This window comes from Pristiophorus japonicus, chromosome 1 (assembly GCF_044704955.1).
Source record: "Pristiophorus japonicus isolate sPriJap1 chromosome 1, sPriJap1.hap1, whole genome shotgun sequence".
NCBI classification, from domain to species: domain Eukaryota; kingdom Metazoa; phylum Chordata; class Chondrichthyes; family Pristiophoridae; genus Pristiophorus; species Pristiophorus japonicus.
The window spans coordinates 86562186-86578331 of record NC_091977.1 but is presented as its reverse complement, the minus strand read 5'-3'; the positions used below and the strand labels follow the sequence as shown (position 1 = coordinate 86578331).

Here is a 16146-nt window from a genome sequence, read left to right as displayed (position 1 = left end):
AGCCCCAGCACAGAACCTTGCGGTACCCCACTAGTCACTGCCTGCCATTCTGAAAAGTCCCCATTTACTCCTACTCTTTGCTTCCTGTCTGACAACCAGTCCTCAATCCATGTCAGCACACTACCCCCAATCCCATGTGCTTTAACTTTGCACATTAATCTCTTGTGTGGGACCTTGTCGAAAGCCTTCTGAAAGTCCAAATATACCACATCAACTGGTTCTCCCTTGTCCACTCTACTGGAGACATCCTCAAAAAATTCCAGAAGATTTGTCAAGCATGATCTCCCTTTCACAAATCCATGCTGACTTGGACCGATCATATTACCTCTTTCCAAATGCATTGCTATGACATCCTTAATAATTGATTCCATCATTTTACCCACTACCGATGTCAGGCTGACTGGTCTATAATTCCCTGTTTTCTCTCTCCCTCCTTTTTTAAAAAGTGGGGTTACATTGGCTACCCTCCACTCCATAGGAACTGATCCAGAGTCAATGGAATGTTGGAAAATGACTGTCAATGCATCCACTATTTCCAAGGCCACCTTCTTAAGTACTCTGGGATGCAGTCCATCAGGCCCTGGGGATTTATCGGCCTTCAATCCCATCAATTTCCCTAACACAATTTCCTGACTTAGAAGGAGTTCCCTCAGTTCCTCCTCCTTACTAGACCCTCCGACCCCTTTTATATCCGGAAGGTTGTTTGTGTCCTCTTCAGTGAATACCGAACCAAAGTACTTGTTCAATCGGTCCGCCATTTCTTTGTTCCCCGTTATGACTTCCCCTGATTCTGACTGCAGGGGACCTACGTTTGTCTTTACTAACCTTTTTCTCTTTACATATCTATAGAAACTTTTGCAATCCATCTTAATGTTCCCTGCAAGCTTCTTCTCGTACTCCATTTTCCCTGCCCTAATCAAACCCTTTGTCCTCCTCTGCTGAGTTCTAAATTTCTCCCAGTCCCCGGGTTCACTGCTATTTCTGGCCAATTTGTATGCCACTTCCTTGGCTTAAATGCTATCCCTGATTTCCCTTGATAGCCACGGTTGAGCCACCTTCCCTTTTTTATTTTTACGCCAGACAGGAATGTACAATTGTTGTAGTTCATCCATGCGGTCTCTAAATGTCTGCCATTGCCCATCCACAGTCAACCCCTTCAGTATCATTCGCCAATCTATCCCAGCCAATTCACACCTCATACCTTCAAAGTTACCCTTCTTTAAGTTCTGGACCATGGTCTCTGAATTAACTGTTTCATTCTCCATCCTAATGCAGAATTCCACCATATTATGGTCACTCTTCCCCAAGGGGCCTCGCACAACGAGATTGCTAATTAATCCTCTCTCATTACACAACACCCAGTCTAAGATGGCCTCCCCCCTGGGCCCAACACCTGGCCTTAAAAGTATAGGTCAGTACAAGGACACCATTTTGCAGCTTGGGTCTGCCTGCCTGCTCTTTTAGATATAATTCAAAGACAGACTGAAGGAAAACCACCCTGCTGAGCCATTGCGCATGCGCGCACGCTCCAACGCGCTCATGTGCAACGCTGCTGGTACTCAGAAGAACGCTGATCCCTAGTCCCACCCCCGTGCTGGCTGCGATCGACTTGCTCCACCCCAGGGAAACGCTGCTGTGCTGCACCACGCCACGCTCCAGGACGACCGGAGAATTCCCCGGTAAGATTTCGGCGCACTTTTTTTCCCCCCCAGACAGGTTACGTAAATCACGGAGGTGCACAGTTTTCAGCAGTATCGGAAATTTGGGCTCTGAGCCTTCAGGCTTGGTTTTTTTAAAAAAACGCTCTTTGTCCTTTTAGAATTGTGTTGTAATGTGGCCCTTTTTGATTTCTCTGCCCTCCACTTTTGCTTTTCTCCTTCCTACCGTTTGCTTCTGCCCCCTTTTTACTTCCCTCTGCCTCCCTGCATAGATTCCCATCCCCCTGCCTTTTTCGTTTAAACCCTCCCCCAACAGCACTAGCAAACACTTCGCCTAGGACATCAGTTCCGGTCCTGCTCAGGTGCAGACCGTCCGGTTTGTACTAGTCCCAGAACCGCTTCCAATGTCCCAGGAATTTGAATCCCTCCCCCTTGCACTATTCCTCAGAACACGTATTCATCTGAGCTATCCTGCAATTCCTACTCTGACTAGCACATGGCACTGGTAGCAATCCTAAGATTATTACCTTTGAGGTCCTACTTTTTATTTTAACTCCTAGCTCCCTAAATTCAGCTTGTCGGACCTCATCCTGTTTTTTTACCTATATCGTTGGTACCTGTATGTACCATTACAGCTGGCTGTTCACCCTCCCACTCCAGAATGCGCTGCAGCCGCTCCGAGACATCCTTGACCCTTGCACCAGGGAGGCAACATACCATCCTGGAGTCTCTTTTGCAGCCGCAGAAACGCTTATCTATTCCCCTTACAATAGAATCCCCTATCACTATAGCTCTCTCACTCTTTTTCCTGGCCCCCTGTGCAGCAGAGCCACCCCTGGTGCCATGGACTTGGCTGCTGCTGCCCTCCCCTGGTGATTCATCTCCCCCAACAGTATCCAAGGTGGTGTATCTGTTTTGGAGAGAGATGACCGCAGGGGACCCCTGCAGTACCTTCCTTCCACTGCTTTGCCTGATGGTCACCCATTCCCTATCTGTCTGTGTAACAGGAAGTTGCATGGACAAAGACAATGACAGTTGGAAGTTGAAAAAAAAGCTTCCCCAATGACTCTGTAGATTTGTCCAGATAGTAGCTTGGCCATCTGGACCAGTAAGACCCAGGTTTGATCCACAGTCTATCTGAGTTAGTTGATTTTAAATTGGGTGACTGTATTGGCATTGATCGCCGCAGCTCCGGGTTAGGAAGAAAAAAAAATGTTCCTGCTATTGCTATTGAACTACACCTGCTGCAAGTAAACATTTGGGGATGGCAGGGTCATGCTCAGATGTGCTGTCTTAACTGTTGCCAGCTACAGTTAAATAGTGTACCAGAAATCGCTTAAGGCTTACATATGAATAGCTACTTGGATAAGGTAACTGCCATCCATGGATCTACACCCAATCAAGGAAGCAACACCTTCAAGGAGAGTGGAATAAATTTGCATGGAAGAAAGATGTTGAGGTTAGAAAGAGTAGCCATATTAGATTGTCAGGTTCGTCATTCATTGAATTCTAAATGATGTTCTCAAACCACTTTATCCAGTAGTTCCAATAACAATGCTGTACAGCATGCATAAAATGTACTATTGTCAGAACCATATATTTCAATGGCAGGTTTCAACTGTAGAACCATTACACGTACCTTGGTAATTAAAAAATCCTTTCGCTCGTTTGTCATGAGCTGGGATGAAAGTTCCCACAGTGAAGTTAACTATGGCTATTAGCAGAATTCCCAACAGCACAATTTGAGCCTGCAAAAAAAGATATATTAAAAAATGGAAACATTTAAATTACAATTGTGATTCTGCAAAGACTATTGGGTATGTTCTGCAAGATCCTGTGCAACTAACAGGCCTCTCAAAGCGGACAAAGGTGACAAAATCTCTCATAATATGCCACAGTGATGCAATCAGTGCCTTGTGTGTGAGCAGCACTGGGTCTCAACATTTACCCCAATCTGCAGTCTCCCAGAATGTTTGAAGAAACTCTTACGATTCAAAGCATGCAGATTATTATTACACACCTGTAAAACTGCAATTCATGGATGGCTAAAAATTGGAGTTTATTTTCACAAACAAGGGGACCCTGTAATTCACAAATGTCTAATTTATGATGGGGTATTAAAAGTCAAAGCTCAATGCTCCCCTCCTACTCCAAGGTCTCAGTTTCTCCTTCTCGGTGAAATATAGTGGCAGTATCCAACCATTACCTTGTTTTACATCCCATTCTTTTCAAACTTTCCAATGGTCCCCCACTGTCCTTCACCCTGGATTTTTTTTTAAATCCTCCCGAACAGCTTCTCAGTATTCCCTCATGTCTCCACAAGATCCTGCAAATCCCCTGGGAGGATAGACGCACCAATGTTAGCGCCCTCAATCAGGCCAACATCAAAGCACTGACCACACTCGACCAGCTCCGCTGGGTGGGTCACATTCTTCACATGCCTGACACAAGACTCCCAAAGCAAGTGCTCTACTCAGAACTCCTACACAGCAAGCGAGCCCAAGGTGGGGAGAGGAAATGTTTCAAGGACACCCTCAAAATCTCCTTGATAAAATGCAACATCCCCACCGACACCTGGGAGTACTTGGCCAAAGACCGCCCCAAGTGGAGGAAGTGCATTCGGGAGGGCACTGAGCACCTCGAGTCTCATTGCCGAGAGCATGCAGAAACCAAGCGCAGGCAGAAGGAGCATTCTGCAAACCAGTCCCACCCACCCTTTCCTTCAACGACTGCCTGTCTCACCTGTGACAGAGACTGTAACTTCCCGTATTGGACTGTTCAGTCACTTAACTCACTTTTAGAGTGGAAGCAAGTCGTCCTTGATTTCGAGGGATTGCCTATGACTGACTGACCCCATCAAAACACAAAATTTAAAACAAAATGTGTAAACTTTATGGTGTCGATGGTGTAGGTCAACAAAGCCTTGAGAGAGAATTACATTCTCAACTGCCTGTATTTATTTTCTGAAAGCATAGTAGAGTCCTACCTTAGCTTCCCATTCCATCCCTGCAACAGATATGCCAAACAGGAACACGATAGTAACGGTTCCTATAATCCGGATGTCACTCATTTCATCAATCATGAGTGCATTATGTTCCTCAAGAAATGAAAAATAGTGTCAACTTTGTGAAATAAAACAAGTTAAATTACTAAATGCATTAACTTCTTAATACTGCAATAAAAGAATTTAAAAAATTAACTAGTCAAATTGTCAGCATCATGTCGATCTGGATGTTTGATTTGTATTTTTTTTCTGAAAGTTTGAAAGAAAAAGCTTTATTGATAATATTTAACCAAATACAACTTACCACAAGCAAATCTCGAACCGTTTCCGCGAAGCCAACCACATACATGGCTACAGCTACTGCATTGGCAAAGGCAAAAATAAGACCAATTGCACCACCAAATTCAGGTCCCAAACTTCTGGATATTAAGTAATATGCTCCACCTACAAATAGAAATGCAATTTTATGGACATCAATTTGTATACATACAACTCCTTTTCTACTCGAACATCTTAACCTGACGGGAAGGTTTAGAATAACACATCCAAATTGAGCCAAAATTCTAAGTTAAATCATTTGAACTCAGGGGAAACTAAAACTGGGGGCTATAGACTTAGAATAAGGGGCCGCCCATTTAAAACTGAGATGAGGAGAAATTTCTTCTCTAAGGATTGTAAATCTATGGAATTCTCTGCCCAGAGAACTGTGGAAGCTGGGTCATTAAATATATTTACGGCGGAGGTAGACAGATTTTTGAACAATAAGAGAGTAAAGGGTTATGGGGAGCGGGTGGGGAAGTGGAGCTGAGTCTATGATCAGATCAGTCATGATCTTATTGAATAGCGGAGCATGCTCGAGGGGCCAAATTGGCCTTCTCCTACTCCTATTTCTTATGTTCTTATGAATCTAAAAGGGAAGTGCCATACTACTAAAGCAGTTAGCGTATGCGTTATAAATTACCACTGGTGTAAGCAACTTAGCAAAGTACCAGCTTAAGAACCTACTCCAAGAGCGCAAAGCCCTGAAAAGATACCAAATGACCTTGGATTTTACGATAGCCAGACTAAATTTCCACATCTGGGGCCACGTACACACACGCATACAAATAAAAAAATGATGCACTAAATGTTGGTGTATTACTCAGTACTAAAGTTAGTCATAGTCTTTTTGTGAAGATGATTAATCCGTGATGGGAATTTCACAACAATGAGACGATATATGCAACTTATTGTTCTGTGGTACAAAACATAAACCTCGTGCTTTAGATGATGTGTAAGTTCTTCCAATTTAGAGTGTTACCGAAAACCCTAGATTACATGAAAACCCTGTAACTCATTTCTAAGTGGGTTTCCTAAATATGGTACAGGTACAGGATGTTTGTACGCCCTGCGCACACTTTCAGGGAACAACTGCACCCATTACCCGAGTGCTCAGTTCTAAAAGTTTAATCAACTGAAACAATCATTTGGAGTGGTTTGTTGCCAGTCACTTGGCCAGCATGACTCACAGGGTCAATGGGAGGAACAGGCTTGCTATTCATATTCTGTTCTTTTGCCCTGGCCTGGGTTGATTCCTAACTGTGTACCACCATATGTAGTGTGATAAGGACTGGATATAAATGATCCCATTCAGCTCCCCTGGCATATTTTCCTGGATGACCTTCATTGCAAAGCAACAAAAAATTCCATGCCAACAGAAAGCCATCAAAATACAATACAACACAGAGCAAGACAGGTGAACCTATAGCCCTAAAATACTCTAGTCCCGAAATTGAGAGAATCAAGCTTCAGCATAGCCCATGACCGAGAAGGACATAGAGCCAAGCCCTGAACCCCAGCACTGGAGAATAGTGGATCATATTATTCTTCATTTCTCAATATACTTATGTGAATTTGCAATGGTCATACCCAGTTTGGTACCATGACCAATGCAGATAGCATGAGTAGCAGCTAGTTGCACAGCTGGTGGGATATATAATTAAACTGGTCTATTGGCTGTATGAGGTTTGACAATGTATGTGGCTCAGGCTTGCTCCTCTATTGTTGCTCACAAGTCGGTGCTTATGCATCCTGGTGAAAGGCGAGGACTTATTTGCAGTAAAACTGTCTCTTCCGGTCACCTAACTTAAAACCTAAATAGCAGAACTAAACCATAATAGTTGCAGTAAGGTAACATGATGAACAGGAAAGTTCAAAACATGTGCAGCTGAGAGAATATTAGAGGCTACAAAACAATGCCAGGACTGTGTGAACCTGAAACTCTTAAATCTCAAAGTTGCAGGTAACCTGCAAAACTGGATTCAGGTTCAGGCACAGCAATCCTCAGAAAAACTGAGAACTAGCACAATATCCAATTAAAATAAAATTTATGAGATTGCTATCCTTTGTAAATAAGTCATTTGCAAGTGTCTATCACATGACTCATAATTGTGTTTGTTTTACAAACATGCACATGTCTTTCCGGAGTCTCAAATGTTTCAGGAGTTATATGTCAATTTTCTGGGGGACAGTAATGCATTCAATTATTTAGATTTTTTTTTAAGTTGACAAAAACAGAGTTGTCAAGTGCTTTTCCAAATTAAACTGAAGAGACACAATCTTCTGTGAAATTTAAATTTTAATGTCAATTGCCAACTTTTCCACATCAGAGTAAACAATTCTTCACCATCTTCTAAATTTGATCCTTCGGGAGATGAAAGTTACCAAATTGGCTGTTGCACAAAGACAATGATTAAAAATAAATCAGCTAATTAGTAGGGAAACCTAGAATAAATAGAAAAACATTCCTGAATCTATTCACACCTTCCTGGCTTATTTCATGTTAATTAAAAATCACTCATACTTAATATTTTCAAAAGTACTCAAGCATATTTAACTACTGATTGCAACTTAAGAGTTTTGTGAAATCATTTAGTTGTTATATGTGACAGCAACTGTTTAAAACTTAAAAAATCTCTATTTATTAATTTGTGATGCACAGCACTGGGCTTTTCTTTGGTATGTAACCATTTCTCCAGCAACATCAAAATTAAGTGGATATCAATTACATCAAGAGCATTCACTTTCTCTCAGTGTTGCAGAATTTCATAGATGCAGGAAAAGCCTCAAAGACAATGCTTTCTTCATCTTAGTTTTTTTTAGCACAACAACTAGATCCTTCAGTCAGCTAGACTAAATGAAATCTAATTTGAAGCACGTCGACAGGCTAACCACAGATTTAATAAAGATGCATGAATTTTCGTAAGATCACAAAGCTTTTTGGTTTAAATTACACAAATATTTTGTGACTTAAGTTCATAATTTTGTCAAACATTAAACAGCATCAGATAAGCTTTCATATCAGAGAAGGTAGAGGTCATCAATCCAAACAGAGATTCAGACAAGCAAAAAAAATCTTAAACTAATGGGCAACAGGATCATATTACACCAGGACAAATCAGCCCGCTTGATTCGCACCCCATCCACTACCTTCAACATTCACTTGCTCCACCAGCGGCACACCATGGCTGCCTTGTGTACCATTGACAAGATGCACTGCAGCAACTCGCCATGGCTTCTTCAGCAGCACCCCTCAAACCCACAACCTCGACCACCTAGAAAGACAAGGGCATCAGGCGCATGGGAGCACCATCACCAGCAAGTTCCCCACCATCGCTGGGGCAAAATCCTGGAACTCCCTCCCCAACAGCACTGCAGGAGTACCTTCACCACAAGGACTGCAGCGGTTCAAGAAGACAGCTCACCACCACCTTCTCAAGGGCAATTAGGGATGGGCAATAAATGCTGCCTTGCCAGCGATGCAGAGATCCCAGAACAAATTTTTTAAAAATGCACAACGCAGAAGTCACGAGCAATCTGCGCAAGTGGAAGCCTTGCAAATTATTTTAATAAGCAGACTTATATACTTTATTTCATAAACAAATATGTCCTCAGGCCCAGGAGTAGCTATTGCAAGTTCGAAAACAAAAAATGAAACACTGAACACCATGGAGTAGGGAGGTCTTACTGCAGTTGTACAGAGCCTTGGTGAGGCCACACCTGGAATAGTGTGTTCAGTTTTGGTCTCCTAATCTGAGGATGGACGTTCTTGCTATTGAGGGAGTACAGCGAAGGTTCACCAGATTGATTCCCGGGATGGCAGGACTGACATATGAGGAGAGACTGGATCGACTGGGCTTGTATCTACTGGAGTTTAAAAGAATGAGGGGATCTCAGAAACATATAAAATTCTGACGTGATTGGACAGGTTAGAGGCAGGAAGAATGTTCCCGTTGCTGGCGAGTTTCAGAACCAGGGGTCACAGTCTAAGGATAAGGGGTAAGCCATTTAGGACCGAGATGAGGAGAAACTTCTTCACTCAGAGAGTGGTTAACCTGTGGAATTCTCTACCGCAGAAAGTTGTCGAGGCCAGTTCATTAAGATATATTCAAAAGGGAGTTAGATATGGCCCTTGCGGCCAAAGGGTTCAAGGAGTATGGAGAGAAAGCAGGAAAGGGGTACTGAGGTTGAATGATCAGCCATGTCTTATTGAATGGCGGTACAGGCTCGAAGGGCCGAATGGCCTACTCCTGCACCTATTTTCTATGTTTCTATGTCATAACTTCAGTGCCTCACATTGCTCAATTCCCAGTCTGAGCTTACAGGCAAAGGGCTTGCCTAAGTGGGCATATTCACACAAGAGCCTAGACATTGTTTTGAAATAAACTGACCCAGATCCTGCTATGACTCGACGTGCACATAAGAGTATTTCTAGCTGGGGGAGGGGGGAGAAGAGGAGAGGAAAATAGGTGGGGAACCAGATAGCTATCAGGTGTCAGAGAGAAATTGTAGCAAACTGATTTGAAAGTACAATTGGGAAATCAGTCCAGTAGCTTTAAATGATACAGTACATGCATTTAATTTATGGATTTTAGATCAGATTTTAAAAGCCAGTCAAGATGATCGCTTATCTTCAAATAAGCTTCAGCACCTGTGCCATGCTGAACATTTCAGTGCATTAATGCCAAAAATACAGGATAAAGCTGCCAGTGCAAGCTGGCATCATGAAAGACAAGAAGTGTTATCGCTTGGTGTTATCGCTTGGTGTTGGCTTCACATCAGTAGCCATACAAACTTTCCTTTTTAAAAACTTAAACAAAAGCAACCTTCCATAACATCACTCAATTTTTAAACAATGTGGCTTGCAAGGTTATTTCCACATTTGGAGCTCGCCAACCACACTCAAAAGATGCCAGTACGAAGTGCAACAGTGGTTCCCTGCTCACAGTGGTCCAAAAATTCTAATACTGGTAGATGCATTGTTAAAAACAACTGAAAGTCACTAGAAAACAAGAAGAAACTCAGACCAGTTAGAGTTTATTCGGAAATTTAGCTACAGTCTGAAGAGTAAACAACTGCTGTCACCATTATCAAAAGGTCAGGCATTTCCTAACTCAATGTTGTTAATCATGAGGGATCCTAAGCCTTACCGTCTTCCTATAGGAAATTACCTAGATGGCAGCAGTACTTTCACTGAAAACAAGTTTGGGAAATAATGCCCATCATTTTATACCATTATCCCAGGACATCGCTGCAGGAGTTCCTCAGGGCAGTGTCCTGGACCCAACCATCTTTAGCTGCTTCATCATTGACCTTCCCTCCATCATAAGGTCAGAAGTGGGGATGTTCACTGATGATTGCAGTGTTGAGTTCCATTCACAACTCCTCCGATAATGAAACAGTTCATGCCCGCAAGCAGCAAGACCTGGACAACATTAAAGCTTGGGCTGATAAGTGACAAGTAACATTCTCAGCACACAAATGCCAGGCAATGCCTATCTCCAACAAGTGAGAGTCGAACCAACGCCCCTTGACATTCAACAGCATTACCATCGTCGAATCTCCCACTATCAACATCCTGGGGTTAACCATTGACCAGAAATGTCACTGGACTAGCCACATAAATACTATGGCTGCAAGAGCAGGTCACAGACTGGGTATTTAGCAGCGAGTATCTCACCTTCAGACTTACCAAAGCTTTCCCAGCATCTACAAGGCAAGAGTGTGATGGAATACTCGCCACTTGCCTGGATCAGTGCAGCTCCAACAATACTCGAAGTTCAACACTATCCAGGACAAATCAACCCGCTTGATTGGCACCCCATCCACCACCTTAAACATTAACTCCCTCCACCACCGGCGCAACACGTCTGCAGTGTGTACCATCTACAAGATGTACTGGTTTCTTCAGCAGAACCTCTCAAACCCGCAACCTCTACCACCTAGAAGGACATGGGCAGCAGGCACATGGGAACACCATCACCTGCAAGTTCCCCTCCAATTTACACACCATCCTGAAATGGAACTATAATCGCCATTCCTTCATCATCACTGGTTCAAAATTCTGGAACTCTCTCCCTAACAGCACTGTGGGAGTACCTGCACCACAAGGACTGCATGGGTTCAAGAACATAATAGGAGCAGGAGTAGGCCATTTGGCCCCTCAAGCCTGCTCAGCCATTTAATAAGATCATGGCTGATCTGATCTTGGGCTCAGCTCCATTTCCCTGCCTACTTCCCATAACCCTTATCATTCAAAAATCTGTCTATCTCCACCTTAAATATATTCAATGACCCAGCCTCCACAGCTCTCTGGGGCAGAGAATTCCACAGATTTACGACCTTCTGAGAGAAGAAATTCCTCATCTCAGTTCTAAATGGGCAACCCCTTACTCTGAAACTATGCCCCCTAGTTCTAGATTCCATGAGGGAAACATCCTCTTTGCATCTGCCTTGTCGAGCCCCCTCAGTATCTTATATGTTTGAACACCATCTTCTCAATGGCAATTAGGAATGAGCAATAAATGCTGGCATTGCCAGCAACACCCACATCCCAGGAACGAATAAATAAAAAAACATTATTGTTGTCTACACAGCCATTTAGGGATGAAATAACCAATTTTAATAAAAAAAAGACATAGATAAACTGTCCTGGGTCACCAGGATGGTTGTTGGAGAGTAGGGAGGAGACAGAGGAAGAGACAGAGATAAACTCAATTAGCTTAGAAATTTTCTTAGGGTTCTTATCAACTGTTTTTTGAAATAAGTCATAAATAATACAAGTCCCATTGAGTAGAGTTCAGATGAAAAGTCATTGACCTGAAGCATTCATTCTGCTTCTCTCTCCACAGATGCTGCGTGACCTGCTGAGTATTTCCAGCATTTTCTGTTTTTATTTCCCATTGATACGGTTTGATTTAAACTAGAAAAGGACAGGCCAGTACAAGTTTTGTAAATTAAAAGCTCCAAATGTGGAGCTCACTAGCATTTATGCAGACTTAAATTAATAAATCCACCCAAAGGTAGGTCATTATTTGGTCCAAATGCTTTACGTTCACACACTTTTATAGATGGCGCAGTTGCCTACATATGACTGGCTGGTGAGGACATAAACTCCGTCTGAGGTTTAGTTGCTTTCAGGATGACATGCTTGGCAATGGGAAATTGGCAGCTCTGCAGTATTCTGGTTGATGCATAATCCACCAGCTAGCCCATCACTGGATATGGAAGGATCAACCCATTATGGAGACAGGATTCTTCCACTTTGCTCCAGATAACCCTGCAAGCCAATTATGTTGAAAAACTGCAGGGATATGGGGAACGAGCAGGGGAGTGGAACTAACTGAATTACACTAGAGCAGAGCTGGCACAGGCCCGATTTGCCAACTAGCCTCCTTCTGTTCTGTACTATTTTATGATTCTATAACAGTCATTACAGATTTAATCTCAGTCAATAATTTTCAGTAACAAAAAAAAAAGTTGCATGTCCCACAGCTCCCCTGCAGAGCTGGAGTCATGAGACGGCTTGAAGAGCAGGAACAATGCTACATTAGTTTGGGAATCTTCCCATTTTGAAAGATGAACAATTGCACTGTTTTGCCCCAAAATACTGCTGTTCTAAAAATGCTCAACTCCAGATTGTTGGTAAACAAACTATTATTTGATATATTATCACTTGCAGCTTTTTATGGCCATCAGTTCTTGGGTAAATGTATCCACAAATGGAAATTATAAAATAGAATTTGCACATCTGAAACATTTTTCATATCTTTTAAAAAGTATAATGATGATTCTAGAAAAACAAATGAGTAAGCCACCATCCAGTGTAGCATTAGGCCACACAGATCGCATTGCCCTAGATTTAATCCCGGTTCAGTATTGATTCAGCTAATTTAATCTGTATTAGTTGGGGTGGGGGGTGCGATCGGAAATGGAGTAGGAGAAAAAAGATCTTCCTATTTCCTAATAACCACCTTGCACCCTCCACAAACTGGAGCTCATTCAAAACTCTGTTGCCCTTATCCTAACTTGCACCCCTGTTCTCACTCCGACAATTACTCCATTTTTAAATTTTCACCCTCGTTTTCAAATCAATCAATGGCTCCCTTTATCCATACAGCCATACAACCTTCCGAGATCTTGGCGCTCCCCCAATTCTGGCCTCTTTGCATCACTCCACCATTGGCAGACTAGACCCCAAGCTCTGAAATTTCCTCTCTAAACCTCTTAAGATGCTTAGGTGAAGAGAGCGGGAAGGGAAACGAGAAGAAGGGAAACGAGAAGAAGGGAAACGAGAAGAAGGGAAACGAGAAGAAGGGAAACGAGAAGAAGGGAAACGAGAAGAAGGGAAACGAGAAGAAGGGAAACGAGAAGAAGGGAAACGAGAAGAAGGGAAACGAGAAGAAGGGAAACGAGAAGAAGGGAAACGAGAAGAAGGGAAACGAGAAGAAGGGAAACGAGAAGAAGGGAAACGAGAAGAAGGGAAACGAGAAGAAGGGAAACGAGAAGAAGGGAAACGAGAAGAAGGGAAACGAGAAGAAGGGAAACGAGAAGAAGGGAAACGAGAAGAAGGGAAACGAGAAGAAGGGAAACGAGAAGAAGGGAAACGAGAAGAAGGGAAACGAGAAGAAGGGAAACGAGAAGAAGGGAAACGAGAAGAAGGGAAACGAGAAGAAGGGAAACTTGCATTTATATAGCGCCTTGCACAACCACTGGACATCTCAAAGCGCTTTACAGCCAATGAAGTACATTTGGAGTGTCGTCACAATTGGAATGTGGGAAATGCGAATTAGTGCACAGCAAGCTCCCACAAACAGCAATGTGATGATGACCAGATAATGTTTTGTTATTTTGACTGCGGGACAAATATTGGCCAGGACACTGGGGATAACTTCCTCTTCAAAATAGTGCCATTGGATATTACACATCCATCTGAGAGAGCAGGTTAACATCTCATCCAAAAGTCACCTCTGACAGTGCAGCACTCCCTCAACACTGGAGTGTCAGCCTAGATTTATGTACTCAAGTCCCTGGAGTGGAACTTGAACCCACAACTTTCTGACTCAGATGAGTGTGCTACCCACTGAGCCACAGCTGACAATGATAGATAGTAGAGAGCGAGATAAGAAAACGTGAGAGCGAGATAAATAGACAAGATAGTGAGAGCAATAAGAGAAAAATGAAAGTATGAGAGAGAGAGATTATAGATGAGAGCGAGAGATAGACAAGAGAGCTACTAACCTGTGGGCTTCTCCTATTTCTCCATATTATTCCTGATCTCATATTACTTCTATTTTTATTACTTGTTCAGCATGGAGTTATACTATTTACGTTTTCAATCATCATTGTGATGTCTGTTCAGCTACCTTTGATTTCAGTTCTCCAATTGCCAATGTGAAAAATAGGTTGTTTTTTTAAAAAATAAAATAAAATGTTTTCTTTGCATTTACCTACCTATATATGGGCAGACAATTTTGCAACCATGAGTACTTCAACTTGGAGCAAGGAGGGATTAAGCATGTCATTAAAACAAATCCTGCACAGAATAAAACTCTCTAATGATTTTTTTACCATCATAAAATGGCAGTTGGAGAACATAAATCTTACTGTTATTGTGACGTTGTTCTATTGTCATTTGTGAGAAAGAAAAAAGTTGAAAATCCTGATTGGCTCCCATTTTAGCAAGCAGAACTTCATCATCACAACTTTCTGCAGCGAACTAAGGAGATCTTTTTCAAAACAAAACTAGGAAACACTTGAGTTAGTATTAATTTCTAAGTAAAGGTAGAGCAAACAAAACCAACTGCGATTTAAGAGTCATTGAAATCATTTACTCCCACACCTACTCACTAATCAATCAGTGACCCCTGCTGGAATGCGGGTACATATCTATATTGAGTGAGGACAGAATCAGGCTTAGTCACATAGCCACTATAGATATAGCCTGACACTCAATCTACATTCACACATTAAAAATGGACACTTGCGCCAGTACTGGTTTGGCTGATGGCACCTGGATAACCATATCCCTGCATTAGTCATCACCTTAGAGAAGTGGAAATTGATTTATTAATACTGTCGCCATAATTGCAGGCATGCATATCAATACCAAAGTCAACCTAATTAGTTATCTAGCTATTGGCCATCGTTTAGGAGAAAAGCTTTGTACACACAGCTGCCCTGATTACAACCAAAATGTAATCAAAATAGTCAGAGTATGTCTGAAAATTGTCCAATACCTGAACCAAGTTTGACCATTACAAATATGAAAGTGGGCATTATCTGCTTACTAACAATTTAATACACAATTAGAATTTATTATAAAACTACTTCTTGAATGCTCAGTTATATTTCCTGAAGTCATTCATATGTAAACACATGATCAAAACTGTTTAAGACTTTTGTTCTCAATGGAAACTCCAGCTATAGTTTTTGAACTAGATAAGCAGCTCCCTTACACACTAAATACTGAGTACACATCGAAGGGTATAAAGTACCAGCAGCTAGACAAACACATTAAATTCGGTCATTGTGTTTCACTGCAAGAAGTTAAGTCAGCAGAGTACAAATCCAAGAGAGTTATAAATAAAACTTCACCTTGAAGCAGTGAAGTCCACTCCCCATCAAAGCGAGCTGCTTCTCAGCAGAGCAGTAAATTATTTCTAGAGCAATAAATTACTAACTGAACGCATGAATAAAAGCATTGTTGGATTATATATATATATTTTTTTTTAATTGCTTCATGAATTCCAGCCATTTTACAATTCTTTTCCGGTGACATAAAAGGAGTCCTTGAAGAAAAACCTCAGAGAAAGTGATCTGAAAATTATTCAAATCAGTTTTCAATTGCTCCTTTTACATCTGAAGCAAATAATCACTTGCAGAACAGTGGAAATGTGATGAGATGCTTTGGAGATCCCGGAGATACAAAATATCAAATACACTACATTGACATCAATACACTGCAAACATGGAAACCTGAAACCATTACCTCCACGAACAAATCCATTGGTAGTTATAGCAGATGTTGATAGTCCTGTGATAGTGGTCACAACAGTCGCCATGCCAATGACTAGAAGAGAAAGACCTGTTAACAGAAGAATAAATGTTACTCACGCAAGAGGTTTGAAACAAAATTCAAAATGATATTTCAACAAACTACCCAAA

General features: G+C 41.9%; 1 protein-coding gene across 3 annotated transcripts in view; it reads right to left on the bottom strand.

Moving 5' to 3' along the window:
• slc12a2 (solute carrier family 12 member 2) overlaps positions 1-16146 on the bottom strand; it is a 257401-nt gene that overhangs the window by 146554 nt on the left and 94701 nt on the right. For all 3 annotated transcript variants that reach the window (XM_070881565.1, XM_070881575.1, XM_070881585.1), the window contains exons 4-7: positions 15971-16066; positions 4967-5106; positions 4645-4755; positions 3298-3406 (exon numbers count right to left, since the gene is read on the bottom strand). In XM_070881565.1, coding sequence (XP_070737666.1) covers positions 3298-3406; positions 4645-4755; positions 4967-5106; positions 15971-16066 — 456 coding nt within the window. The remainder of the gene's footprint in view (positions 1-3297; positions 3407-4644; positions 4756-4966; positions 5107-15970; positions 16067-16146) is intronic.